At 31.8% G+C, this 27,769-nt stretch overlaps 8 protein-coding genes across 12 annotated transcripts; 5 read left to right on the forward strand and 3 right to left on the reverse strand.

Moving 5' to 3' along the window:
• The first annotated feature begins 48 nt into the window (after positions 1-48).
• On the forward strand, positions 49-3,298 carry LOC128891102 (BTB/POZ domain-containing protein 2-like). The gene is made up of 6 exons (XM_054150309.1): positions 49-201; positions 277-465; positions 586-1,567; positions 1,637-1,891; positions 2,094-2,270; positions 2,349-3,298. Exons 3-6 carry the CDS (start codon positions 680-682, stop codon positions 2,526-2,528), a joined length of 1,500 nt encoding a protein of 499 aa, XP_054006284.1. The 5' UTR covers positions 49-201; positions 277-465; positions 586-679; the 3' UTR covers positions 2,529-3,298.
• Positions 3,095-6,659, reverse strand: LOC128891094 (protein O-mannosyltransferase 1). Its single transcript, XM_054150296.1, has 7 exons — positions 6,519-6,659; positions 6,078-6,256; positions 5,706-6,007; positions 5,289-5,463; positions 4,127-5,213; positions 3,750-4,051; positions 3,095-3,667 (listed from the first exon to the last, which is right to left on the reverse strand). Exons 1-7 carry the CDS (start codon positions 6,630-6,632, stop codon positions 3,481-3,483), a joined length of 2,346 nt encoding a protein of 781 aa, XP_054006271.1. The 5' UTR covers positions 6,633-6,659; the 3' UTR covers positions 3,095-3,480.
• Positions 6,660-6,803: 144 nt separating this feature from the next.
• LOC128891100 (ATPase WRNIP1-like) lies at positions 6,804-9,424 on the forward strand. Of its 3 annotated transcripts, none has more exons than XM_054150304.1 (6): positions 6,804-6,944; positions 7,264-7,550; positions 7,618-7,806; positions 7,941-8,751; positions 8,914-9,135; positions 9,192-9,424. In XM_054150304.1, exons 2-6 carry the CDS (start codon positions 7,272-7,274, stop codon positions 9,296-9,298), a joined length of 1,608 nt encoding a protein of 535 aa, XP_054006279.1. In that variant the 5' UTR covers positions 6,804-6,944; positions 7,264-7,271; the 3' UTR covers positions 9,299-9,424. The 3 variants fall into 3 exon arrangements, with proteins under 3 accessions (XP_054006279.1, XP_054006281.1, XP_054006280.1); XM_054150305.1 differs by lacking the exon at positions 6,804-6,944 and adding an exon at positions 7,028-7,050; XM_054150306.1 differs by having other exon boundaries at positions 8,914-9,424.
• LOC128891115 (methyltransferase-like 26) lies at positions 9,170-13,249 on the reverse strand. Of its 2 annotated transcripts, none has more exons than XM_054150337.1 (3): positions 13,217-13,249; positions 10,287-10,352; positions 9,170-10,149 (listed from the first exon to the last, which is right to left on the reverse strand). In XM_054150337.1, exons 2-3 carry the CDS (start codon positions 10,319-10,321, stop codon positions 9,504-9,506), a joined length of 681 nt encoding a protein of 226 aa, XP_054006312.1. In that variant the 5' UTR covers positions 10,322-10,352; positions 13,217-13,249; the 3' UTR covers positions 9,170-9,503. The 2 variants fall into 2 exon arrangements, with proteins under 2 accessions (XP_054006312.1, XP_054006311.1); XM_054150336.1 differs by lacking the exon at positions 13,217-13,249 and adding an exon at positions 13,009-13,147.
• Positions 10,361-13,151, reverse strand: LOC128891096 (dnaJ homolog subfamily C member 21). The gene is made up of 2 exons (XM_054150298.1): positions 13,009-13,151; positions 10,361-12,772 (listed from the first exon to the last, which is right to left on the reverse strand). Exon 2 carries the CDS (start codon positions 12,687-12,689, stop codon positions 10,764-10,766), a length of 1,926 nt encoding a protein of 641 aa, XP_054006273.1. The 5' UTR covers positions 12,690-12,772; positions 13,009-13,151; the 3' UTR covers positions 10,361-10,763.
• A 222-nt stretch (positions 13,250-13,471) lies between the features above and the next one.
• On the forward strand, positions 13,472-14,572 carry LOC128891118 (NADH dehydrogenase [ubiquinone] 1 alpha subcomplex subunit 13). Its single transcript, XM_054150342.1, has 3 exons — positions 13,472-13,759; positions 13,903-14,053; positions 14,277-14,572. Exons 1-3 carry the CDS (start codon positions 13,660-13,662, stop codon positions 14,482-14,484), a joined length of 459 nt encoding a protein of 152 aa, XP_054006317.1. The 5' UTR covers positions 13,472-13,659; the 3' UTR covers positions 14,485-14,572.
• A 95-nt stretch (positions 14,573-14,667) lies between these two features.
• On the forward strand, positions 14,668-18,295 carry LOC128891107 (uncharacterized). 2 transcript variants are annotated; one of them, XM_054150322.1, is made up of 4 exons: positions 14,668-15,046; positions 16,023-17,490; positions 17,901-18,011; positions 18,090-18,295. In XM_054150322.1, exons 2-3 carry the CDS (start codon positions 16,222-16,224, stop codon positions 17,964-17,966), a joined length of 1,335 nt encoding a protein of 444 aa, XP_054006297.1. In that variant the 5' UTR covers positions 14,668-15,046; positions 16,023-16,221; the 3' UTR covers positions 17,967-18,011; positions 18,090-18,295. The 2 variants fall into 2 exon arrangements, with proteins under 2 accessions (XP_054006297.1, XP_054006296.1); XM_054150321.1 differs by having other exon boundaries at positions 14,669-15,046; positions 17,901-18,295.
• A 376-nt stretch (positions 18,296-18,671) lies between these two features.
• LOC128891103 (adenylosuccinate synthetase) lies at positions 18,672-27,593 on the forward strand. The gene is made up of 6 exons (XM_054150310.1): positions 18,672-18,959; positions 23,916-24,018; positions 25,807-26,170; positions 26,341-26,733; positions 26,826-27,082; positions 27,252-27,593. The coding sequence occupies exons 1-6, from the start codon at positions 18,681-18,683 to the stop codon at positions 27,299-27,301; spliced, it is 1,446 nt and encodes a 481-aa protein (XP_054006285.1). The 5' UTR covers positions 18,672-18,680; the 3' UTR covers positions 27,302-27,593.
• The last annotated feature ends 176 nt before the right edge of the window (positions 27,594-27,769 follow it).

Genomic DNA, 27,769 nt, shown 5'->3' on the forward strand with positions numbered 1-27,769 from the left:
TTGCCGCGTTTCAAGCATTATAGTTGACCAAAGCAAAATGGCTAAAGGTCATTTCAGAGGTCACTTACCCCCGTAATTTGGACTTGACTCTTCTTTACCATAATAATACTTTCTGTTCTGTACCGTTCTTCAGGTTTGTGTGTAATGGAGTGCAAGAATAACCAAAATGGCGTAGCATTTCACACACTAAGCGAGATGCGGGTATCTACCAATCTACATTTCTACTATCTGCTTGTTACTCGCTATTTCTTTAAGTAATTGAAAAATCATCTTTAGAAGTGGAACTCTGAGTGAACTACGCAATCGAAACTCGTGCAGTGCGCTATACGGTTCTGTAATATTAGAAAAATACTTAGTTTTCCCGCGCGTATTTTGATGCTCATTGACTCGTTCTACGTATTTTTTTTGGCATCGTTTATGTCATATTTTGTATTTATAGCGATAACACGTATCGCATAGAGATAGGTATGTACATGTAGTCATTATGCTCAATTCGTCAATATATTATTCATCAGATATTTAAATCTTCATTTACAATACGTTCTTCTTCTACATATTTTTCTATGAAAGCCTTGCATTTTAAAGGATTGGCGTCTTCTATTCATTTTCTTTGTCATCGCAATTTTGATCATCGTGTAACTGTGGATTTAAGTTGATTTTATACTAAAAATCTGTGGAAATGGGTCTGCCGTGTGATTGGCAGATCAGCAAACAAAAGATCTCTGAACGTGGTCAATATCTATTGGAGACAGGACAATGGTCGGATTGCAATTTTATCGTTGGGCAAGAACCTCATCAACAAACACTAAAGGGCCACAAGTTGTTTTTGGCTATGTCTAGCCCTGTCTTTGAAGCAATGTTCTTTGGTGGCATGGCAGAGAAAAATGATCCTATACCAATTCCGGATGTTCAACCAGAAGCCTTTAAAGCTCTGCTAGAATATATATACACAGACCGAGTTGATTTGGGTTCTTTTGAGTTAGGTTGTGAATTATGTTATTGTGCCAAAAAATATATGCTTCCTTCGCTGGTAGAGAAATGTACAAAATATCTATGGTCTGATTTGTCACCAAAAAAAGCCTGCAGAGCTTATGAATTTGCCAAGTTATTCGAGGAACCTGTGCTTATGGAAAAATGTCTCCAAATTATTTGCACGAAAACAAACGAAGTTCTAAAAGAGACTAGTTGGAAAGATGTTGAATTAGGAACACTTTTAACAGTTTTAGAACAAGAAAATTTACAAATAAACTCTGAAATTGAATTATTTTATGCTGTAGAATGTTGGGCAAAAGCTGAGTGTGCAAGGAAATCACTTGATGTCAATGACAGAAAGTCTTTAAAATCTGTAATTGGAAATGCTTTATTGAAAATTAGATTTTTAAGTTTAACCCCTCAAGAATTTGCGGAAGGGCCAGGAATGTCATTATTACTTACCAAAGATGAAGCTTTTGCAATTCTTATGAATATATTGTGTACAGGAAATAAAGCACCTATGCCTGAAGGATTTTCAACTAATATGGACCGCAGAGTTAGGGCAGTAGAAACTCGAATACCATCTCAAACTGAAGTAAGTTACACAAGTATTCATAAGTTGGATATTGTGTTTTGGTACTCCACATGAAATTTTTTTTCTTAGAGTTATTTTCGATTAGGGGGTCCACATTACTATGAGCCCAATACTTATTTTCGTCATGGACAATTAAGAGAGAACAATATACCAGCGGTTGTACTCAAGGACAATAGACGAGAGAGTCCAAAGTACTGCCTGAGATCAGTACTTGAAGAAATAGACTGTCTCAATACAAATGTATTAGACTCATCTGTTACCTTCAGTGTAGATAAAAATATTTGTATATTAGGTGTACAAGTACCTACACAAATACCTGTTGGAGTAAGTGCATATATCAGAATTAAAAAATAAATATTGAAAAGAATGGTTTTTGACTCTTTTGGCTCCTTTGTTATAAACGAAAAGATAAAGACCATTGGACAGTAGAGAAAAAACGCAGAGCCAAAAATCAGTTTTATCATTATTCGTCCTTTAATTGGATTTTAGTTGATATTAATTGCTGCATATTATCTACTTATTACAGGGTAACAATATGAACCATGTTTTGAGTCTTGCTACATCATACACTGAAATTTTATATGCTCATCTACTTGATTCCGACGGTGCTCGTTTAACGTACACACATTTTACGACAAAAGTAAATACTAATACTCTTGTGGAAATTACATTTAATCGACCTATTTACATTCAAAAAAATAAGGTATATGTTCAAATAGTACATAGAATAGTAATTTTGAAATAGTTTTGCAAGTTATTCCTGTTTCTTTTTCAACTATAGGTTTATCGAGTTGGAGTTGTTTTTAACAAAGTTGGTTGGTACCCAATGGGAGTCTGTACTCAAAGTATGACCTGTGATACTGTATTGTTCTCATTTGGTATTGGCCAAGAAGTCGATAGTGTGCGAGATGGTCTCATTCGATCTATAATTTTTACACAACAATCAGAACCATACATATAAATTTGTGATAAGACGAAAGTCTACTTTATTGTACATTATATTAGCGCATTATTTTATTTTTTGAACTATATCAGTCACGGTGCTATCCTTTATAAAAAATTTCAAATTAAATTTAAGAACTGTACAAAATTATACTCGTCGGTTATAGTTGTAGTGAAAGTCAGCCCTGTATAAAACAAATTTTTTTAATTTATATAAAAATATTAACGTTTGCAATACAAACAAAAAACTTGAATTTTACAATTTAACTATCTTTATTAAAAGTTACATTGCATATTAGTATCATATGTACTTCTGTTTCTCCCTCTAAATTTATTTTCATTACAATTATTTATAGTTTCTAATGATTTTTGTTACTATACAAAAATGTAATTATCTATTTATCACATATCATATACCATTCACTATTCATCTGTTATGTTTTGTTTAATTTTATACCCATGTCCTAAGATACATATGAAATATTTGTTTTTGATGTATAAAAATGCAAATGTAAGATACAAAATGTTTGTCTATCACATTTGATTTATTGGGCTCTTTTTAAAAATAAATTTTAAAGATACAAATTTTTAATAAACTATATAAATTTTATATTACACATTAATATATAACTATCATAAATGTTACAGATTTTGTGCTTGATTTTGTGTATTACGTATATAAACGAATATAATAATTAACAAATAGATTTTAAAATGTAATCAGTCTATATAAGTAACTACATATTTTACAGTACAAAAAATAATAAATCTATGTCAACTGTACTTGTATTTCAATCGTGTGAATTGTGTCCAATAGTTACTAAAATTTGTGCATCATAACATACAAGATACATATTTCTTACCATCGTGATGTAATTAATATACCTCAAGACAAGTTCTTCGGTACAAGTAACTAACAATATATTGTAAATATTTATTTGAAAGAAAATATTTTAGCTTTAATAATTCCTTCACGTTTTATGTACAATGAAATCCCATGTATCCCGCCATCTCAGTTTTAAAACTTCCTTGGCGCTTAAATGTGTTGTTCCATAACTGAGCACAGTAAATTTCTTAAATACATAAGTAATGGATAATAACCATATGAAAATACTACATTTTACTATACGTAATGACAGTTTCTGTTGATATCGAGTTCTGAAAGTATAAAGAAAAGTATTCATGAATTTTTTCTACTTAATTAATAGAAAGAATTGTGTATATTGATGTGCCAACATACGTAATTAAGTAGTATAGATGTTCAATTGTTGCGACTGTGAGTAATAGTTTAAAAATGAATGCCGGTAAATAATGATGAAGAAAAAGAGTTCTTTCAACAAAAAAGAAGGGCAAGAAATGTAACAAGTATCCAGTTAATAATGTGCTTCCAATATTAGAAAATTTGTTCCATTCCTTGTACGCGATATCGAAACACATTCGTCTTCTACGTAACATATAAAATATTAATAATAATATATATATGAGTATACAGACTGTTCCAGAGTACCAAATTACTATATTTCCTAAAAGATGTACTTGAGCCTGTGATAAAAAATGAAAATATTAAATATCAACAAATATTACGAAACTCGAAGATTTGTGCAAATATATACTTACATTACTATCATTTGAAACCCAATATGCAATTCCTCTAGACATTAGAGGCCAATCTAAAGGATCACTGGAATACATGTGACTATTCTGTCCTTCTTGACCACTGAAGAGCATTTTTATTTGTAATTCTACAAACTTCTCCCAAAAACTCAAAGTGGTAGCTTGTAATGGAATCATTTCAGCATTGATTAATTCTCTCTCTCTTTGTTTTTGATCTTCATTTTTAGTGTACCTATGTTCTTCAACGTTCCATATGGAATCTGTTTGATCCACAAATTTATCTGCCACTACTTCATGCTGATTAAAACCCCAATCAGGCAATTGTCTTCCACTAAATTTCAAAGCATAGTCTGTATTTACATGTATTAAACGCACTTGGCTTTGAATCGCATGCCAAACAATACCAACATTATCCTTATTAGTAATTTCTACTTTCCAAAGATTTTGAGCAGGCATAGATACATTATAATCAATGTAACAAGAAACTTCTTGACTCTGAGGTGTCATTGGAGCTGCAACATCGTGTGAATTTAATGCTCTACTTGTAATTCCATGCACTAATTGTATCACATCTCCATGTTTTATTGGTTCACAAGGTTTTGTAACAACTAAATCATTTCTCTCTGGCTTCTTCACAATCCACCAATTGTTGACATCTTTAAAAGAGTAACATGTAACTTGTTGCTGATGCGAACTGCCTCTATTGTCTGGATATCTTAGTGGATACATATGATTGTGACTATGAAGCCAGCAAGCTCTGCCATATGTGTGTCTTAAAGTTATTTGAGACCCATGCGTTACTTCTAAAGGTTGGCCTTTTGTAATGCTAGCAAGACCACCATCTAAACTTGCTTGGAATGCACTTGTCATTACCGCATCATGTGGTCCAGCTTTAGAAAGTATAGACAAGTGTATATAAAATACAGTCAAATAAATGGTACAAATAACGCCCAATATTACAAACATTCTCATTACTAGATGAATACATAATACTGTGCTAGATAAAGTCTTCCTTGGTATTAAAGTCCAGTAATCATAAACAATTAATGATATAGCAAGAGTTAATGAATACAATCCAACATACTTTACACTGAAAAGAAAATCTTTTAAAATTTACCGCAATAAGTTTACTTATCCTAATCGCATAATACTTTAAAAGCTATACCATAATGCACATGTTAGGCTTGCAATACCCAAAGTCAGCCATATCCACCAAAATAAATTTGTTGGTTGATCCATTACTTTTCTAAATTTCATAATACATATCAACCCAAGCAATGAAAATTGCATTAAAATACTTTCCATCAAGATAAACCTGGATTGTGTTAAAAGAGCATTGTCTGAAATATTAACAAAATTATATCAAATGAAAACCGTGAGTACACTGATAAAGTAAAATACTTGGTCATATGAAGCAATACAACTTGAGATTAAGATTTATAGAAAATTTTAATCTCAACTTGTATTACTTATTAGCCGCATTTGGATTCTATTTTATTTGATAAGTAGAAGAATAATGTATATTTTCAATTATACTAGTAAAATATATTGATGAAAAAATATGATACGTATAATTAATTACCAAGTAATAGTAATATTCCCGCTAATGTAGCAGTCCACTGTTTTAGACCTAATTCTAAAATTAAGTGATAAGCTGTTGGAATTAAAAGGCTGCCGCATAACGCAGGTATTAATCGTAATGCGAACAATGGAACAGCATCCGCATATGGACTTCCTATTCTATCAAATTTGAATTGTCCATCAAAACCCGCTAAATACGCAGCTGCGGAAATAAGCTGTTTTCCTAGAGGAGGATGTGAATCGAAAAAAAACGTTCTCTTCATGTAGAGCCCCACGTATTTTCCGTAGTGCAATTCGTCGAATCTGTTTCAAGGAATTATTAAATTATCAATTATTCAACTCAAAGCTTGTCCTTAATATTAAAGTAACTTACACTATACTTCGTGGTTCTTCTAAGCGATAAAGCCGAGTAATAATCCCAGCTAACAACAAAATAAGCGAAATGATATCGACCTCGAGACTTATTTTAATCCGTATTCGCGCTCCTGTGTTCGCCAATTGTTTTTTCATCTCAGATTTCTCAAACGTGTACGAAGCAATTTCTTTATCCGTCTATTTAAAAAAATTATGAACATGTTAACAGTAGTATAATTTGTGCGAACACAACACATCGATATATGCGTACATATAAATGTAATGAAATAAAAAAAAAAAAGAGTTACAGATGGCAAATGCTAAAATTAAATATTGAGCATCTGTTCGAATCGGCATAATGGAAATATCGAATGAAACACAAAGATATAAACATCGAAGAAGATTTAAAATGATATTAAATATAACGTGTTCTTCTGCTAATTTTAAATTAATTCTTCACCTCATCTTGTTGAATGCTTTCGACACAATTGCCAGGGATATGTTCATAATCAAACTTGGCGCTTTGCACTTGCTTGTTATCCTGCGTCCTTGTTCGCCTGCGTCGAACTTCCATCGCAAGAATTCACTGTTATTGGAGCAGTCTTGTAACACGTCGTTGGTGTTCGATTATTCTGATTGATTCACTTCAAACAAATCAAGTGAAACGTCGACACCACTATACTTGGCGTCTAGCGTCGGCGTCGTACACGTCATCAATTGACCAATAGTTTGACACGACACTATTGTTTTAAAAATTTCGGTCCCTGAATGAGACGATATCTGAACTTCCTTACTGCTTATGTGCAAAATTCAAGTTGCTAGATACTGCGCTAGAATATAGAAAGATTTAATGTATTGAATTGATAAAAGTTACCATTAATCTCAGGTTAGCACGATACAGTATCATATAACGGTACCGTCGTCGAAAATTCTCCTTCATTATCCACACTGCGCACCGCGCGGTAATTTCGTACCATATATAATTTTACAAAGTAGGAAAGTTTTTTTTTGATCTTTTGAACAATTATAAATCGACTCAACATTTTCATCGACACGAAACTGTATAATTTCTATTGAGTGTTACTTGGTCATTTAAAAGATTCGTTGTTGATTTATTTTCATTTTTTTTTTGTAAAATATATACAAATATATTCACGTACGAATTATGAAATATAACTGCGTTTATACAAACTTTTCTGTTTCAGATTTAAACATGAGCAGTGATCAAATTGCTTGCCCTGTTTGTTTCAAAGAATTCTCTTCTGCGATTATAGAAGGTCATGTTAGTAAATGTTTATTTTTAAACGAATCTGGGAGCAATGAATCTTCAACATCCTTTCAGGATAGTAGTCCTGCAAGGAAATTAATGAAACTGAATGACACAAAAGCAAAAAGGGGTAATTTGGCGACGATGAAAAGAAAAAATAATTTAACGGAATCAACATCATTAAACAGAAATATTGAAAATCAAAAAATTGAATCTAATTGCAATGTAATTATTTTATAAAACAAACAGTGATGATTAAATTTGAAATAGTCATTAACTACATCATTTCTAGATAGATAAAGAAGTTAAAAAGCCTCTTGGAAATGCCCATGTACCACTTGCAGAACGGATGAGACCTACAACACTTGTAGGATATATTGGGCAAACACATATTCTTGGGCCATCCACTATACTCTCTCAATTATTACGTAAATCTGAAATACCAAATATAATTCTTTGGGGACCACCTGGTTGTGGAAAGGTATTTATCTTGTCCAAGACTACAAAATTGATTTACAATTTATTAATTAGATATTAATTTTAATACCATTATAGATAATACTTAAATCAATACTAAATATCATTTACATAAATATAAAATTCGTATAATTTTAGACATCTCTGGCAAATGTCATAGCTCATATATGTAAAAATAAATCAGATAGTAAAATGAGATATGTTAAGCTATCTGCAGCAATGGCTGGTGTTAATGAAGTACGAGAAGTAATCACTGTTGCTTCTAATGAATTAAAATTTAAAAGACGTACAGTGGTATTCATGGATGAAATACATCGTTTCAATAAAGGCCAACAAGATGTATTTCTGCCTCATGTTGAATCTGGGACTATTACATTAATCGGAGCTACAACAGAAAATCCTTCATTCAGTTTAAATTCTGCACTTTTAAGTCGTTGCAGAGTCATTGTTTTAGAAAAATTATCTGTACCTAACCTGATATCTATATTAACTAAAGCTGTATCCTCGGTAGAAGGTGTAGTGTACAACTCATCAAAAAAATTAGAAGATACTACAAAAGTACCCAAATTCATTATAGATGAACCAACCATAGAATGGTTGGCAGGAACATCCGATGGTGATGCTAGAATAGCTTTAGGTGGTCTTGAATTAGCAATTCAATCTAAAATACCTAATGAGGAAGAATTTTTAGAAACTGGTCCTGTAACAATAACATTGGATGACATTAAGGAAAGCCTTAAAAAGTCTCACATGTTGTATGATAAAAAAGGTGAACAGCATTATGATATGATTTCTGCTTTACATAAATCTGTTAGAGCAAGTGATGAAAATGCTTCCATTTACTGGCTAACCAGAATGATATTAGGCGGTGAAGATCCAGTTTATATCGCACGAAGATTAGTACGAATGGCATGCGAAGATATTGGTTTAGAAGATCCAAAAGCTCTTGGTAGTATCCAATTTTTTTATAATATAGTGTGTTCTCGACTTACTTACTAATTAGTGTAACTCGAGATCGCATAATTGGAGGTCTTATTACAGACCTCCTATTAGACTTACTGTAGAACAACTACTATATTGAAATTTTGGTAACGCATTAAATTACTTCTAGGAATTGCCATACATACAATGCATGGCTGTAAAATGATAGGAATGCCCGAGTGCGATGTACTTTTAGCACAATGTACAACGTACTTGGCAAGAGCACCAAAATCAAGATTAATGGAAGATGCTCTCAGAGCTGCTCAAAGAGTAGTAGCTGAACACAAAGGTCCTCAGCCAGGAGTACCCTTACACTTAAGGAATGCTCCAACAAAACTGATGAAAAATCTTGGTAATTAATTTACCATTAAAAAGACAACAACATATTTCATGTAAATTTTATTTCAGGATATGGTAAAAACTATAACATGAGACATAAAGATGAGTCAGGACTAAATTATTTACCAGAAGGATTAGAAAATGTGAACTTTTTCGATCAAAATTATATCTCGTGAACATATAACTTTAAACTAAAATTAATAAAACGTACGATAATAAAGATATATACAGTATTACTTAACAAATAAGCAACATAATGTATTAATTATCAAATCTGAAATATATATACAGTTTTTATATTACATGGAGAATAGTATTTATATTTTTTTATGAAATTCAAATATCTTAAAATAATGCTGAATAAACTTAACAAATCAAGCTTTATTTTTCATTTGAAATTTTTTTCCATATGATAGTTTTATTATTAGCAGGCATATCAACAATGTCTAGTAATTTAATACCATTTTCCTGTGCCAATTCTTTTAAATCTTGAAGGTCTCTAAGACCCCAACTTGAATCTTGAATCTTCAAAGATTTATTAAAGTTAACATTACTTTCTGGCGTTATTTTTCCATCTATAGCATATGGTCCATACGTAAATAAATAACCATTGTCTTTCAGTAATTTACCTGCATTTTGAAATAAACCAATAGAACATTCGTAAGGCGAAATGTGCATCATGTTTGCATTATACATATAATCAATGCTTGATTCCTTAAAAATACCATTGCCCCAAGTACGAAAATCTGTGGTAATATCTACTCTTAAAGGATGTTTTATATTTGCAAAACCGTTTGCATGCGCAGCAATACTTTCTAACAATCTTCGTTCATATTCCGAAGGATAAAATGTAATATGTGGAAAATGAGGAGCAAAATGAGCTATGTGTTGTCCAGAACCAGATGCAATCTCCAAAAAAATTTGATTTGAACCATGTTGAATATACTCTCGAAGAACGGAAAGTATTGGATCCTTGTTACGATCAGCTGCAGGATAAATAAGTTTTTTGGCAGCCATGATACTAGACCTTAAATTAGAGTTGAACATATTACTTGAATTATACTGAAATTCTTTATTTAATGAAACGTAGATTTTACTTTTCTACATATATTTGTATCAAAAATATTTACAGAAAAAAAAGAAAAAAAGGTGCGCAAATCTTACCTATGATTAGCAGCACAATGGATAATTGTATTCATACTTAATCGTCACATTGATTTTGAATGTTACCTGAAAAATTCAAGTATAAACATTTTGCAGGCATAAATTAAATTTGTATACATTATGTTTTAGTATTAAATCTAACATAAAATTTAAATAACATTTCGAATTTATACAGTATACCCCAAATTACTTTTATTCGAAATTTCTACAAATAAACGGTATCACATTTTGTTGTTGTTATTACATTCATACTTTAGATACTGACATTGCAAATGCTATACAATTTATTGAATAATTCCTTAATAATTTCTTTATTTAAACATTTAATTTGGACAAGGTATAAACATGTATAATATGTGTAAAAGATACAATAACACATTATAATTTATAGCATAACTTTATTAATTGAATATCTTTCTCATCCCTTGAGCTAATTACAATAAATTAAGCTACATTATGTATGTTTTTTGTATACAATTAATGACTCTGTTTGTCACTGTTTCTTTTGCTTTTGCTTAACCTTTCATGATTTTTCTTATTTTTCACTGTGTTCTGAACATATACAGAGTGTCCTTTTTGTTTCAAATGTTCAAATAATTTATTTTTACTAGGAAATTCAGCTTTACATGTGATACAAAGGTGGACTGAATCTGCAGTTTCTGTAACTTGTAAATCTTTTCTACTTTTAGTTTCGCTATTTAATTTTTTTGCATTTTTAGCCTTTTTGTTTCTAAGTTTATCATTAATTGTGTTATTTGTTTCTAGACTATCAGAAAATAATTCTGCTTCATCGACTTCTTTCTCTGCATGATCTTCGATCTCCTCTTTCTCATTGGACATCTGCTGATTATTTTCTACAACTTTACTTAACATTGCCTTTTTTTGTTGCTGCTTTCTACGTTGCTTTTTTGATAAAAATATATCCTCATTAATACTTGTATCTTCTTCGTCGCTAACTTGCTCTGCCAATGGATTCTGAACATTCTTTCGTTTTTTCTTCTTCTTTTGTTTTTTAGGTTGTAGAACTTCTTCGTCTTCTTGATCAGAAATAAGCTCATCCTCAGAAGTGACACAATCATTATCATTTTCAATTAGTTTAGATGGAACATAAATAGCATCACCCATCTGAGGGTCTTCAGCAAATGAAGTTCCTTCCATGTGAGATTCTCTACCTTTAACTTTTGTTGAGTTGTTCAAATCTTCATCATCTGATATTAATTCTTCTTCTGAAATTTCTTCCTTAGTATTACCTTCATTATATGAGCTATTTTGAACAGAATTTAGCAGAAAATCAGGCATTTGCGAATCTGTTGCCAATTTTCTTTCACTTTCTGAAGTTGTTTGCGAGCTAATATCACTATCTGGAGAACTTTCAAATTCTTTATCATCTTTTATCATCGCAGCCTTCATAATAACAATATTATCTTTGTGCTTTTTAGAATTTTCATGATTTGTAAATGCTTTATGTGTTTTAAATATTTTATTGCAAGCTACACAGTAAAGAGTATTATCATCTACAGTGTTTTCATCTTCAGTGTCTCCATCAGAAGATAAATTTTCACCAAATTCTTGAGCAAGATTAGCTTCAATATTTTTAAGTTCACCTTCCATGTTTGAAAATTTAGACCACTCAGATTCTTTATGTTCTTTCAATTGTTTTTGTCGTTCTAATAATTGCTGCTTTTTCCGTTCTTCCACTTTTTTCAAATTTTCTTTGGCACGTTCAGCAAGCTTTGCTGCATGAGCTTGGACTCGTTTATCACGTTTACGTACAAAAGCAACTAAATTTCTTACTTGTTCATTTCTTTCTCTTTTAGCTTTATCACGAATCTTCTTATTTTCTTTTTCAATAAGACGTGCAACTTTTCTATTAGGAGCACTCCTTACATCGTAAGGATCTAACCAGGCAAACGATCTTTTTGTACTATAACTTTGCCAATAAGCATAAAAAGTATGAACAACTTCTTCATATGAACTTGTTGAATTCCCAAAGTCTGGAACATCTTCATCCGAATCTCCTTCTTTTGCAAATTCTGCATCTTCAACCGTAAGTTTTTCAAAAACTTTGCGGTAAACAGTAAAAAATCCTTTTTCATCATCTCCATATCCTTTAAAGCAAGTGGTTGAGAAATATTGGAAGAGATCGATAGAATCATCTTTGTAATCTTCGCCAATGCCACCTTTTAAGATAGCTTCACGATGATTATCATACCAAGCACGTTCATGAGGATCACTTAATACTTCCCAAGCTTGTTGAACAATTTGAAATTGTTCTTTTGCTTCCTCTATATTCTCCAAATTTTTGTCAGGATGCCATTTCAATGCCAGTTTCCTATAAGCTTTTTTCAAGTCATTATCAGATGCATTTCGTGCTACTCCTAGTACCTCGTAGTGACATTTCATTGTAACAATGAATAATATTGTTTACTCCAATGTTAAAAATTGATGTGTAATCTCACGTAATACAAAGCTATATAAATCATGTGCTAAAAGAAGTAAGATCAACACTTGAATAACGAGAAATGTTCATGTTTCAGTCATACACAGACGTTCAATCACACATAATTTAAAACATGTTTACACTTGTAAATCGAACATACGTCTTCTCGAATATCACTTAGAAACTATTACTGATTCATGCCGTAAATACTTCCGTTAAAAAATCCGTAATGAAAGTACATTCAATCTTAAGATTTCTTGTAAATGATCGTTATTCACCTACCAAGATGTAACTTATTTTCACTAAGTTGAGCATCAAATTTCAGGTTATGTTTGGTCATATAAAAAATCCCACCATACATAAAATTAACTTTATTTCTATAGGTGCACGGTACAACACGGTACACTTGTCACATTTCTTTATCTAGATATTTAGTATAGGGATTTCTGACCTAATTTCAAAATTATATAGAATGATACACCATACATACACCTAACACTTTGAAGCAAAGTTTGTGGCACCCCCTACTTTACGTAAACGAACTAAAAGTAAAGGAGCGCGAGTGTGTATATGTACAGTCAGTGTAATAAGTATTCGTACAGCAACCCATTTGAAACAAATGGTTTCTGTACGAATACTTATTACACTGACTGTATATAAAATGACTGCTAGCTATCAACTTCAGATGTGTACCGAGCATCTTTCTTCACTACTTTGTGGTGAAGTTATATAATTTAGTCCATGGTTGAAATTTGTTCATTCTGCAAGTTAACCAATCAAAATTGAGAACAACATGTTCGTTTCTCGTATTTATGGCTCTTACCCATGACATTTATAGTAAACGTTGAGTATTTTTTGATTGTTCGTGCTTTAGTTCTACGGTTGCTAGTGATTGAAAGCAATTGAAAAAGTCATATAGGATTGTAATTCAGTATGGCATCCACAGCGAAAATGGGATCTCAGGATTTACCTCCAAAGGGAGGATACGCACCTTATCAAATTGAACGAATTAATTTGCGTACTGTTATTGGAGGTATATGTATATATTGATATGCATGTACATTAGTTTAATAATTATATAAATAATCCACTTTTTCTGTACGTTATTACCCAAAAATAAATAGTTATGTGACACTTGCTCAGAATTTCCAACGATGAATGAAAAATAAATTTTAGGTAAAACTGGTATCGCACTTTTCTATGCTGCTACCTTTGGTGGATTTTATCTATATTATTTAAATCATAAATATGTGACTAGAAATAAAATTGAAATGAGAAGCTCACGTTTAGCCCTACAACCAATGATGGAAGCAGAAAGAGACAGAGCGTAAGAAAGTTTCATACAACTTCATTTCAGCTTTTACTTAAGCCTATTGGTAACAAATATTTATTTGTCTAATTCAAGGAAAAAGCATCCATAAACAAAACATAATAAAGATGTTTGCAATTCCATTCTAATGTAACATTCTCCATATTTCAAACTCTTTTTCATTTAGAATAGTTTTTGGTATGAGAGTATTTGTATTTTTATTGTTGTTTTCTTTTTACAGATTAATGAAACATATGCGGAGATTGATTGAGGAAGAAGCTGATGTAATGAAAAATGTTCCTGGTTGGGAAGTAGGAACTTTCTTTGGAGAACCAATATATTATACAGTACCAGAAGATGAATATATTGAACCTTTATTGAGCGATCTTATAGTGTTTTCTAATCCTGAAGATTATAGAATTCGTGTTTCAGGAAACCTTTACACTTAGAATTTACATTGTCAAAAGTGATACAATAGTGTATTATAGAATATAGAAAATATAAATAATAAAATTTGATTATTATAAGTATACTAAACTGTTGTTTTTTTATTATTCATTGTAATATTATTAATATGAAATTGCATAAGACCAAAACACGACTATTTTAAAACTTGGCTGTCAGATGATGGTTTTTAAAATCATCAGCTGTATTTTCATGGCAAACTCTTTTACGCACTATTACGTAGTAGAACCTCGATTATTGCATGAAAGCATTAATCATGGTGTTGAGAAGTGCAGGGAATAGTCACTAAGCAATGAATAATTCCTTTAAAATTTGTTTCGACATTCTGACGATTCATGGTATATATCGATTGTTTATTATTTTTCCATTGAAGGATCACCTAAGATTAGTCTATAACAGTGTATCCCAAAGATTTTTGGTTACATGTGGAAAATTCATATATTTTGTTTACTTAATTATTAAAGACGATTTTGAACGAAACATAGTTTGAGAGATGTTAATCTACGAGCACAAATATTTTCTAGATCTACGAGCATCGCTTACAATGTAAATATCAAAACATTTACGTTTACCCTTTGGTCTATTTATCGGATAATCCCGATACTCTATAGTTTCCCAATTACGTAACCTTCACTGGGTCCCATCTGCTCTATTGAAATCTCTGTATAAGGGCTGTACTCCCTTCGCTCATCTCTCGACTCTTCTCTCCCCACAACAGTATCAATTACATTGTTATTACCGTACACCGATCGATATTCCTATAGATAATGTGTTTCGGATTATGCAATAGTTTCGAGTGTCAGTTGAACAGTGTTTATCAACTCGAACCCTTAATCCTCAACTTTTATACTCGGAATCGAGTATTTTTTAGTACGAAATTATCAACTCTCAAGTTGAATCAATTGATATACATGTACATGTACCTAGTACACTATTCCAATTATTCTGACTAAATATTGCAGTAAAAATATTGTCAATTATTTAGTAATTTCAGAAAAAATGTCAGTCTAAGGAATCGTATTTTTCCTAATTCTGCGTTCGATGAGAAATCCTTCCATGTTTCTATGTAGAGTAGCAATTGTTTTGTGAGTTGTTACCCCTACCCTTTATCTACTGGCAACTATCCAGCAGTTGCTTAAGTTATCTAAATTCCTGTAATAATCAAGTTAATCGATTCAATGAATAGTAGCTGTACACATCACAGCCTATTACTACTACCTCCAATCTTATTGATTGCTTAACGACCATCCCCTCCAGTTGAGAACCCGATGTAATGATTCTACTTTTTTGTTTAATTGCTACTCATAAAACGAGTATAATAAAATGTGATTCAAATAGAGAACAAAAAATAGAATATTTAATGAAGAGAAACAACACGAAACAACGAAAGGGAACTTTTAATAAAATTCGAATTATTTAAAAAAAATACAAAATTAGAAAAGAATTATGACTTTGTTTTAAACATTTGAAAAACTACATTTATGTATGGTTTAATACGTACTATTTTATTTGATCATAAAAGGTAAGGTTGAAAGTCGCTGCACACCGCAACACTGCTTCGACAAGATAGCATCGAATGCTCAACTATGCGTTTAATTCGAAACTGAGCCTCAAAGAACCACAAGTCGGCAAAATTTAGGGTCGTATGGTGAGGCCATATATAAAAGAGGAGTTCATTAAACGACCGCAGTTAAAGTTTCGACGTGAAACCGTTAAGGAAGATGAAAGACTTTAGCATCGAAAGTATTTTATCTGACACGTTAGTTTTTAAGCAAAGTAATCGATTCGAAAAAAAATTTCGATCCGAAAATTACGAAAATTTCAAGAAAGAAAATGATTGGAAACAATTCGAAGCGAATTTGAAAATTAGTGTAGAAGAAACACGCGCGTTGAGTATGAAAAATAATTGTGGATGTATCGAGGAGAAGTCTGTAATTATCAAGGAAGAAATGTGCACAAAAATCGACTTGAGGAAAACTCATGAATTTTGTGAAAGGGAAAGTGGTGACGTCAGTTTGAAAAAACATACCGCGTCCGAGATGAAAAGAAAACGCGAAATAAATTTCAGAAAAAGTCCCAGAGGATCACTAATTGACAAACTGTTTATAAATTCTAAAGAACCTGATAAACATAAGCCTTATAAGAATTCGCTGGTACTTGAAGAATTCCAAGACACTCGTCGTGAAAAGAAATTTACGTCTAATATTCTTAACGGTATCTGCAGGACCTTCGATATAATCGACGCAAAACCAAATGTTGCAATTCCTCGAGTAGGGAGAAGTACGCAAATTGATGTAACAACAGAATTGCGTGCGCAAGAGAATTTCGATCTAATTGAGACAAATGGGACGAACACTGCCGAAAGAATTAGTGAAGAATGCAATACAGATTCGAACAAATTTCAAGTTGAAGAATGTAATTACAGGGATATCGATAAGAACAATTATTGGAAGAACGCTAAAATAAACGATCAACTGAAAAAAGATTCCGGGAGGAATTTGAAGAAAGGCCAAAGAAAGTTGAACAGAAATAGAAAAAGACAAATAAAAACAGATGAAAGTGGAATGTTTAATAATAGTCAAATTAACGATCTAAATTTAAACGAAAATCGCAGCGAACTGTTGGGAAATCAAACTAAATGTTCGAAAGATAATTTAAGTAGAAAGTCGGAAAAAATGGAAAGCAGAGATTCATTATCCGATAATCAAAATAGAAAATTAGTCGAATCTTTCGAAGATGAAACGGAAGGATTGAAAGTAATGCAAAAATTAAAAAAGTTAGAATGGCTTCAATTTACAAGATACCGACCTCCGAAAATTCACCGAAAATCAACAATTGGCAGAAATAAGAGAAAGGCGAGTCTTCAGCCTCGAATTCCATTTTCAACCTTTCAACTTGATTTTCTTGAACAAAAATTTCGAAACAGTGCTTATCTTTCGAGAAATGACGTACTGGACATTTCTCTTAATTTAAAACTACCCCCTAAAAAGGTACTTACGATACTTTATACGTTTTCGTTGCACTTTTAACGTTAGAGTAAACCTAATGTTTTTAGGTAACATTCCATAAACAATAGTTCCGTTTAATTTGAAAGTTCTAATTATTATCAGTATTACTAAAGTGTAAAATTACTATTGGAAGTTTTTAAGCTGCGCGAAACTAATAAAGTGACCCTGTCTTTTACAACTTTTCTATCAATAAAATAACTAAAATTCCCTATACATTATAAACATACTTTTAGATAATTTTGCGCAAAAAGTATGTTTACATTCGGTAAGTGAAAACTGTGAAAGTAACAAATAAAAACGGTAGTGTTGTCTTAAAACTAGAGTACAGGTACTGTATTTGTATTGCAATGTATCTTTTAATGTGTTTTTCTAATAATGATTTCTTGTTTCAGGTAAAAATTTGGTTCCAAAATCGACGTGCTAGGGAACGACGTGAATTCCATGCTAACACACAATAAAAAGTATATGTATATAATAGGATACAACCTATTGTTAACAAATTTGTATGTACTAAAAAATATTTTCATCAATTAATTCTCATATACTCATATGTTATAAGTCACAAAACTTCATTTTTGCAGGTCTAGAATTAATAAAATTTTTAAAAATATTGATATATTGTAAAAACATTTAAAATAAATTTGTAGAATATTAAGCATAAACATGTAAATTTTCTTCGAATTTGAGTTCATAAATGATGTATGAGATTACCATGCATGACAAGTGTGTAGCTATATATAGCTTCTAATTTATAAGAAATACTATGTAATATTGATTTTTTTTTACATTTGAAGCGATATACTATGAATTTTTATCTCATTGAAAATAAAAATCTTCCAACAGATGTTTGAATAATTATATTCACTTCTGTCAATGAAGGGTCAATAAAAGGGCGTATGCTTCTATTTACTGCTATATATTTCTATAATATGACCGTGTTAACTCTGTTTGATCAATTCCACATTTCTAATCATGTATTGGATTTTATTTATGCATAATGCCTTAATTAATCATAACTCATTTGTAGCAAGAAGTATATTTGCAAAAAACATCTGATATTCAAATGAACGATTCTAATCTTCCGTTTACGTAATGTTTACTGTTTCTCTGCTAGATGTCCTTTCGTTCGACCGAGAAATATAAGCATGATAGTTGAGCCATTCGAACAGTCTATGTTTGAGCAGTCGCGCGGTGAATTCCGACTTGCATGCGCGCGCGCGCAGTTCGTTCGATTCCACGAAAATTTACGAACTCTTTCGTATTCGAAGATGCAGCGTTCCGTCCAACAAGCAAATGGGGATGGCGTCCTCGCTTCGCCGAGAAAAAAACAACGATTATCAGGTGCTTCGGCCAAAGTCACTGTCGTTCTTGGAGCACAATGGGGAGATGAAGGTAAAGGCAAGGTCGTGGATATGCTTGCGACGGATGCTGACGTCGTCTGCAGGTGTCAGGTGAGTCCGCCATCTTTTTCATTCTCGTCCGCCTTTTTTTCATAGAAACCTACGTCTGTCTACTCCTTTTTAATTACGAATAATCTCTTCTGTTCGGTAGTCGAGACACCATCCTTCCTTTATTTTAAACCTGCTAACACATTTTCACTTGTTTCTTTGTCATCCTTTTGCAAATTGTTCAAGCATTTCCACTCTTTTCTTTTCTCTCTCTTTCCTTTTCTCTTTATCACGTGATTATTCGAACATCATCTATTTTCATATTTTAATTTGTACGTGTGAATCGAAACGTTGTATTTTCATTATTTTATTAATAACTTACTTTTATCGTGTATTCCTTTTCTTTTTTACAAAAACTATGTGTCTAATTTTATGACGCTATTTTAACGCTAATTTTCCTGTTTGTCTTTTTTATTATCATAGAATTTTTGTTGTTTTCCTTCTTTTTATTTCAATGTATATCTATCTATGCGTATATGTTCATATATTTTTTTATTATATCATTTAAAAGCTTGTAATACGAGGTAGCACATTGAATGTAATTGTATCAGAACCTACATATTTCGTTTAGTATCAGTAATGTCAATCAACCTGATATATATTATTACGCGTAACATTCTTAAAAATATTCATATCATATCTCTTTAAATCTAAATTTATAACTAATTTTGAATAAGCTCAGTTTTGTTTCTTTAAAGTCTCTTGAAGATTCAAGTTTTAATAAATTTTTACATCAATATGTATAGTTGCTTACTAAATGTATAATGGTATTAGATTTCATAAGCACAATCAAACATTTTTCAAAGGTAAGAGAGTTTATACCATGTGCATGAAGAGGTATAGTTTAGTTTATAAATAAACTCTGCAAATATCCAAAGAATGTAAGTAGTATCTATTTTAAGGGCTTAGAAAAGTCCATATGTAAATATAATTTTATTTACATTTACATTCACATAGATTAATTTTGCAGTAAAATTGATATTATTTAGTTACATTTAAATTGTAGTGTATATTTCGTTATGAATGAATTATAATTCTAAATAAGGTTGCACACGAAGGATAAGTCACCAAACATTGGAACCTGCAATATATTCAATGTGTTTGATGATATAAGAGAATGGAAAATAAAAATGTTTCTATTGAGCAAATACTACAGTATACAACATATTTTTAAAGAGATCTTGTTGGAGGTATTTACTGTCGTGATATCATAATTAAACAAAAGCCAAGAGTATGTGGTAATTTAATAGAAAATTTATAATATATGGGAATATCGTTATTACATTATTTATTATTGAGTAAATGTTAAATATCAGTTTGTGTTTATGTCTACTTTTCTACTACATAGAGCATTTCTGCTTTTACTATATATTTTAATAGCCTTTGAAAGTAGTCATATAGAGGATCCCAGAATTGTATAGAGTCGTATCAGGGGTCTCAGAATTGTACAGCAGTTGTTGGCTGTAGTTATATCAAATTTGCAAAGTTAGCTGTGATGATGATGATAATAATAATAGCACTTGTATATTTCATCAAGTATGCAGCCAGCATAAAATGAATATTTTAACATATAAAAAAATATTTAAGAAAATAAATAGCTTTATAAAAATAATCCATTAAATCAGTTTTTCGATCAAATCTCCAATGTATACTAAATCCAGTGAAACCAGTTTTCTCACTACACTGTCTTATTTGATTTACACGTTAGGAACGTAAGAGTGGTTTTTGCGCCTCCGTGTTCACGTCCTTGGGAATTATTCTATTAGGCTTAGCAATTGGTAAACTACATAATTACGTGTAAAGTGTGTAACTTTAATTTTGAAGCTTTGTGTTAGAATTTCACAGTTATTTTTTCTTATGTTTCGTAAAAACGAATCGATTTTTCTTTTAATTTCGATTACTATACCTGGAAGCATCGTTAATATACAAATAAACTCTGGGGTTACAACAAATGGGTTAATACTCAGTTTTCCCCCATGAGATTACGATAACGCCCCGAACTTTTTTTTAAGACTACTACAGTGACTAGCATAAGTCTACATCTACATACATCTATTTAATATATGAAACGTGTAAACGGTGCATACTGTTATAGGACAATCTATATTTACTAGACTGAACTAGGTCCAACAAATACAATAAATCCTGTCTAAGACACCTGAAAATTCACAGTCTAGGAAACACGTGGCTATCTCCCCACAACTTCTCAGAACTGATATACTATACATATATGTATACATATATTCGACGTGTATGTAAATCTTAACTTTTACATTTTTATTTAGCATTGAGTAGGGAGGGAGAACAGAGCTAATTGCTACATGGGAAGGTGTTACAATATACTTAAAAAATAATTACGTGATCTGTAAAGTATGCTACAAAAAGAAGAAAACGGCTGAGCATGTAGAGAGTAGTGTGTGAATGAATAAAGGAATGTAATTTAAAATTGTCTATTTATGAGATAGACAACAATGAATCACACTCGTAGTAGCGCGTTTTGGTTCATAGCATATACATAGTATATTACGAGATAAATTCGTAGTTTGGGCCGAATGGTTTGAAGCATATAATTCAATTTAACGCCGAAGAAGAATAATAAAACTTATAAGAACAAAGACTTATCGTGCGGTACGTTCGATCCCATTACTATTTTCATTGAATGTTGCCAAAAATCTGAGCCCTCGACCGTGGCAGTAAAGTTGCGTGTTCATGTGACATTAAGTCACGTTTGTTATTGTCGTAGCTCCGTATTACGACATTTGCCATTGCGAAAACTAAAAGTCGCATTGTCACGACGTTCCAGTCGGTACCGTGACATCGGTTTAAGTTTGATATTTCATGGCATTTGCAAGGCAATAATCACGAGCAATGCGCAGTGATAACTGCATATCGTACTATCGTCGCGACATTCGTTCAATAGTCAATAGTACACTCTCGAAGATGTTGAATATTTCTCTAAAAATCAGAATATCAGAATATAGAAGAGCACACCTATTCCCCGGTTAAAACGGTAGATGTGTCTAAAAAAGAAATCATGTAAATCGAAAAGTAAAGCAAAATGGGTACTATTTATTTAAATATAGATATTTTATTAAATTCATTTATTTCAAGGTAAATCAACATTTTTGATATATTTATCTGGTAGAATGGTTCATTGAAGCATTTCATATTTGGAAAATTATGGACGACAGTTGCGGTGTTTCCTTGTCAGTGCATTCGTTGTCTTCGGCACATAATGAGTCAAGATAGGAAGTTAGAAAAATTTAGACAACGTATCTCGCGTGTTTTTTACTTGAACTGGCGCCATAAAATGTTCTTATCGTCGTACTCCTCTTATATTATATAGAACAAAAAAAAAACTGTACAACAATTGTTGAAATATATGAATATTTCTATGCCTATCCATGTAAAAATTCTGCTACATATATATTATAACGCAAGAAATAATGTTGATATTTTAAATGATTTACGAAAAAGTATTCTAATTCATCACTATAAATATACAAAATATAAAAAATCAAATAAACGTTATAACATTAAAAAGACAAAACATACTTTATATTACATTTCTGTTCTTCACCTCTGTACATAAAAATATAAATTTGCATAAACATCCAGGGTCTAATCATGAATTTTTAAAAATTCCTTTATCTACATTTTTAACAAAATCTTAAAATTCTACGTAGTCGGATTTTAATGACTTAAAGTATGGTGATTGTAAAAAAAATCACGTATGTGCAATCTACCTCAAGGTTTTCTACATATATCTCCGTAAGCTTTCCTACAGTTACATTCTTCATTTGTCAAACGATTTATAATTTTATAAGCTTACCACTTCCAATCTTATCTCTCCGTATACATACGTGCTTCTAAACGTATTTTTTTTACAAAGATTATACGTGTTGATAAAATAGTCTGAATACCATCTTGTATCGGATCATTTTGTAAGTCTTGATGAGTTTCTATGTGAAAATAATACAATATACATATAATGCAAATATAAAAAATGATCTTTAATGGAAACAATAGGTTTCCATCCAAACAATGCTTGTTATTTCGCTATTAATGATTGATAAGTTAATTACATTCGTCTTGATTATTTGTGTTATTCAGTAGTCATAACTGTTAATTACTCGTAACTTCTTAATGACTCGAGTTCAAACTCCAATTTAAAGTGTTGTATTCCATTAAATGACGATGTATTATAGCTCGATGAATTTATCTAAACAAATACCATTACATTATGGATAAAGATATATGTATAAGGTTACATTCAAAAAACTTCATTTATTTCTCAAATCTCCCTCACTATTTTACTCACTACAAAAGTATTTACACCATATAATTTATCCATTTGAACCAAATAACTTTTATGAAAGCTTCTTTTTTTGAGATATTTAACCATTCCAATTTAAACGAAACACCCTGTATAATAACAGAATGACGATTAAATATTTCTACTTAAACTAAAATAACTTAATTTTTTACACCAAATAAATTACACTATATCTAATCACGGTTTTGTCCAAGGAACGAGTTTTCAGTCGAGTCGTGATATATGATAATATTGCTTTGCAATCGTATTTCTGAAACAATCGAACAATTTTTTTTTTGCCATCAGTATAATTGCAGAAAAAAAATTTGCTGAGTGTGATATGCGAGTATACGCATTTTTTTTCTTTTTTTTACATGAAACAGAAATGAAACTCTGAAATTCATCGTAAAAAATATTTTACATTCAACTATATAGGTAAATCATTTCAGATCGCACTTTGGTTATCGATCTTCGATTTCATATTTTGATAAACATTTGATATTTATTTAATATTAGGCAGTTTCTCTTATTCGTATCCAACAAGCAAGATGAAACATTGAAACATATGACGCAACCAATCCAATAAGAATTGGTTAAAGGAAAATTGTGTACGCAGGAGAAAAAGAAAGATTTTAATTTTTCAGGGAGGAAGCAATGCCGGGCATACTGTAGTAGTAGACGGTGCGGAGTTTCACTTCCATCTTCTGCCCAGTGGAATAATCAATTCTAGATGCACATCGCTGATAGGTAATTATTTTTCGATCATGACGGTTTACAATAAAATTTCGGTAGCAACCAAGGACAAAGGTATATAGGATTTTGTAGTTGAATTTTTTACTCGTTATACATAGCATACAAATAAAAGTGATCAAAGAAAAGACATTATATACAGGGTGTCCTAGAATTAGTGTAAAAACCGGAACGGCGCCGCCGCCGGCAGCGGGGGGGGGGGGGGGGGGGGGGGGGGGGGGAGGGGTGGTGTGTGTGTAGCTGAGACGATTCTAAACCACAATGTGGAAAAACCACCGACCAATCACAGCGTCCGAGTAGCGCGCGCTCAATATTTTACTTTGACCAATATTTTATTTCAAGTCAATTTCCAAGTAAATTGCGCGCATATATGCGCTAACGATGCAAATGGGTTAAGTGAGACCTGTTATGCGAGCATCGTGTATTGTACATGTACGTCAATCGAATCTAAAAATAACTGCAATTCTAAGATTTTAGATCTAAATCGATCTAAAAATAAGTGTAACTCGAAATTTGTATGGCGGTAGGATCAGCACACCGAAATGCGAATTGAAAAAGTATATACATGCATAAGTACGCACGGCTGAGGCAGACACATGTAAATATAACATGGCACAGCTCTGAAAGGATTATTATTAAAGGGTTGCGTACACCTAAAATGGTTAAACATAGATACTTATTTCAGAACTTTGCTATCTATATCATTGATTTTATAACATCATTCCTACTTTAATAATCTTCCACTTTTAACATTTTTATGATACTAGATTGTTATTTACAAACTAGCATCGATAGTATTCACTTGGTATTGTACCCATCGCTAGTGACTTGTACGACTCGTTCATGATCAACGCGCAAATTGAAATTTGGCCCAGGTTCGTTGCCGCAACTTCGTTACAAGGACAGTTGCTACATACGAAGCCTGGGTTTCCTCAGCCGTCTTCTGTTCTTTAACTCCATCGTGACTAAACATGTGATACCCTTCTAGGAACGTCCGTGACTATCCACCCGCATTTACGCTCTCTGCTCCATAAATTTAGATCCCGAGGTCGCTAGAACGTTCTACAAACTTTGACTGGCTGCACTGGTTTTGACGTCACTTTTGAATCGGTCACACTAATGTGCCATCAGATTCAAATATTCCATCCGCCCACTAAACTAACGTGTTACTATAGAACGTTGTTCATGTTCACAGCAAGATTAACAAGATCACACATCGTTGCATAGACGACTTTCTATAGTAACCGTCTTTTATTCATTTTAACAACGATAGGAGATATTAATGATATCTTAGTATATAACTTTAAAGAAATGTTCCTGAGGAGAAAAAATAATATTCGTCATGTTCATCTTTTAGAACCATTTAAATTGCGTTCTGTATGTTTCATCTGTATCTTCAAATCCAAGGAAGATATTCAGGTGTTCTGTTTCTGGTGACTCAACTTATACGCTTATTGGAATGATAACATTTGTATATTTATGTAGAAGAAAAAAAAATAGTTGGCTCATATGCTCGATCGCTCGTAGGGTATTGTCTTAAGACATTAGGCTATTCAGACTATCGACGATTTCTTTTTTTCCAAGTCGTATATAACACATAATGCCTGCTGCTTGCAGTACAATATAAAAGAGACATAAAAATTATCATGTTTTGCTAGTTCTATACACTATTGTATACTTCATTTTACGATCATTGGTTAATGTGTATTTCGAATTATGTGTGTATCACAATTGTGGAATTTCTACTATGGAGAAACGCTACTTTCATTATGAATATTTTTGCAGGAAACGGAGTCGTAATACACCTGCCGGGCCTCTTCGAAGAATTAGAAAGCAATGAAGCAAAAGGCTTGAAAAATTGGCAAGAACGATTGGTAATTTCTGATCGAGCACACATGGTTTTTGATTTTCATCAACAAGTTGATAGTCTTCAAGAATTAGAAAAGGGTAACCAATCTCTTGGCACTACCAAGAAAGGAATTGGTCCAACATATTCAAGCAAAGCTGCTAGAAATGGTCTTCGAATTGGCGATCTCCTTGGAAACTTTGATAAATTCTCACAGAAGTTTGACATGCTGGTGACGTCGTATCAAAAAATGTTTCCTGCACTTCAAGTTGATGTGAAAGCAGAACTTGAACTATATAAAGAGTGCGTATATCTATAATTTCTACTTTGAATGAAATTTAGAAAATTAGAAATTCTAATTATATTTTAAGAACCTAGAAATGTCCTTAACACATAAATAAATTATTAAAAGAAATGTGTTACAAATCAGAGGCTGTTATTTAACCGAAACAATATGTTTCTGTTGTTTTCAGATATGCGGAAAGAATACGACCGTTAGTCAAAGAAACAGTTCAGTATTTACATCAAGCATTACGCGAGGGAAAGAAAGTTTTAGTCGAAGGCGCAAACGCTGCAATGCTAGATATAGATTTTGGAACATATCCCTATGTTACCAGCTCTAATTGCAGTATAGGCGGAGTTTGTACTGGTCTTGGACTTCCACCATCTTATATTGGAGAAGTTATTGGAGTCGTTAAAGCATATACTACAAGAGTCGGAGATGGGCCATTTCCTACTGAACTGTTAGATGCGACAGGTGATCTTTTACAAAAAAGGGGCCACGAATATGGAGTTACCACAGGTAGAACAAGACGTTGCGGTTGGCTGGATTTAATCCTTCTAAAATTCACAGCAATGGTGAACGGGTAAGAAATATTTTATAAATTAAAAATCTACAGACTATCTACATTTAAATCAGCTACTAATCTTGAGTTTTTAATTTTTTTGTTCACTTTAGATATACATCGATATGCCTGACGAAATTAGATATTCTAGACACCCTTCCAAAAATTCAAGTTGGAGTGGGATATCGGCTGAATGGAAAAGAAATTGATTATTTTCCAAGCAGTACTTCTGATTTAGCAAAAGTAGAGGTAATTTATGAAACCATTGATGGTTGGCAGTCAACAACAGAAGGTGTACGTTCTTTAGAAAAATTGCCAGCAAATGCTAGGACATATATCAAACTAATAGAAGACCACCTTAGTATTCCAGGTAATATTTTATTATGTATTATTTACAAATTTTGCTTCATGCACGTATATATGCTATATTCTCATGGCAGAATATCAGATTTTATTTCTATGATTGTCTAATATTTCAAATATTTAAGAATTAAATGAAGATAATTCGACGAATGTTTCTATAAAATTATTCGTTTCAGTTAAATGGATTGGAGTGGGAGCAGGACGTGAAAGTGTAATTACACTTTGACGTTACACTTATCAATTACTACAATGGAAATATGTTCATTTGTCCATTCAGTTCGCTATTCTTTTGAATAAATTTGATTTATTGATGCAATTCATGAAACAAGCGCACAGGAAGTACATGACAATGAAAATCATAGCATTAAGCTTTCAAACTTTAGTAGTATTCAAGAACCGATGAATACAAATCTCATTTTTCGAGATTCTCCGTATTATTGGATAATTCATGTCAATCATGTTATCCGCTGTTTGAATGTAAAATAAGACATGTTAATTAAAATGTATTTATTTGAAAACTGTTTTACTTAATTTTCAATCCTCTAATACTTGGCTTCAACAGTATAGTATCCATACCATCTATTACGTTTGCCCGAGTCAACATTCTTTTTATATTAACAATCGGGACGATAGACGATTATATTTACAATTCCTAATCTTTGGATCGATGAGGGTATAGGCAGTAAGGAGTTGC

This window comes from Hylaeus anthracinus, unplaced genomic scaffold (genome assembly GCF_026225885.1).
Source record: "Hylaeus anthracinus isolate JK02 unplaced genomic scaffold, UHH_iyHylAnth1.0_haploid 12001, whole genome shotgun sequence".
NCBI classification, from domain to species: Eukaryota; Metazoa; Arthropoda; class Insecta; order Hymenoptera; family Colletidae; genus Hylaeus; species Hylaeus anthracinus.

Bases quoted from the DNA above. Each gene is read 5' to 3' on its own strand.
- LOC128891115 (XM_054150337.1), bottom strand. From the start codon at position 10,321: ATGAATACAATTATCCATTGTGCTGCTAATCATAG. The intron at 10,150-10,286 runs GTAAGATTTGCG...CTCTAATTTAAG, and splicing joins CATTGTGCTGCTAATCATAG to GTCTAGTATCATGGCTGCCA.
- LOC128891118 (XM_054150342.1), top strand. From the start codon at position 13,660: ATGGCATCCACAGCGAAAATGGGATCTCAGGATTTACCTCCAAAGGGA. The intron at 13,760-13,902 runs GTATATGTATAT...AATAAATTTTAG, and splicing joins TTTGCGTACTGTTATTGGAG to GTAAAACTGGTATCGCACTT. The intron at 14,054-14,276 runs GTAAGAAAGTTT...TTCTTTTTACAG, and splicing joins GAAGCAGAAAGAGACAGAGC to ATTAATGAAACATATGCGGA.
- LOC128891107 (XM_054150322.1), top strand. From the start codon at position 16,222: ATGAAAGACTTTAGCATCGAAAGTATTTTATCTGACACGTTAGTTTTT. The intron at 17,491-17,900 runs GTACTTACGATA...TTCTTGTTTCAG, and splicing joins TAAAACTACCCCCTAAAAAG to GTAAAAATTTGGTTCCAAAA.
- LOC128891096 (XM_054150298.1), bottom strand. From the start codon at position 12,689: ATGAAATGTCACTACGAGGTACTAGGAGTAGCACGAAATGCATCTGAT.
- LOC128891094 (XM_054150296.1), bottom strand. From the start codon at position 6,632: ATGGAAGTTCGACGCAGGCGAACAAGGACGCAGGATAACAAGCAAGTG. The intron at 6,008-6,077 runs GTAAGTTACTTT...TCCTTGAAACAG, and splicing joins GAAGAACCACGAAGTATAGT to ATTCGACGAATTGCACTACG. The intron at 4,052-4,126 runs GTAAGTATATAT...TTTTTATCACAG, and splicing joins GGGTTTCAAATGATAGTAAT to GCTCAAGTACATCTTTTAGG.
- LOC128891100 (XM_054150304.1), top strand. From the start codon at position 7,272: ATGAGCAGTGATCAAATTGCTTGCCCTGTTTGTTTCAAAGAATTCTCT. The intron at 7,807-7,940 runs GTATTTATCTTG...GTATAATTTTAG, and splicing joins GACCACCTGGTTGTGGAAAG to ACATCTCTGGCAAATGTCAT. The intron at 8,752-8,913 runs GTAGTATCCAAT...AATTACTTCTAG, and splicing joins AGAAGATCCAAAAGCTCTTG to GAATTGCCATACATACAATG.
- LOC128891103 (XM_054150310.1), top strand. From the start codon at position 18,681: ATGTTTGAGCAGTCGCGCGGTGAATTCCGACTTGCATGCGCGCGCGCG. The intron at 24,019-25,806 runs GTAATTATTTTT...ATATTTTTGCAG, and splicing joins TAGATGCACATCGCTGATAG to GAAACGGAGTCGTAATACAC. The intron at 26,734-26,825 runs GTAAGAAATATT...TGTTCACTTTAG, and splicing joins TTCACAGCAATGGTGAACGG to ATATACATCGATATGCCTGA.
- LOC128891102 (XM_054150309.1), top strand. From the start codon at position 680: ATGGGTCTGCCGTGTGATTGGCAGATCAGCAAACAAAAGATCTCTGAA. The intron at 1,892-2,093 runs GTAAGTGCATAT...TACTTATTACAG, and splicing joins CTACACAAATACCTGTTGGA to GGTAACAATATGAACCATGT. The intron at 2,271-2,348 runs GTATATGTTCAA...TTTCAACTATAG, and splicing joins TTTACATTCAAAAAAATAAG to GTTTATCGAGTTGGAGTTGT.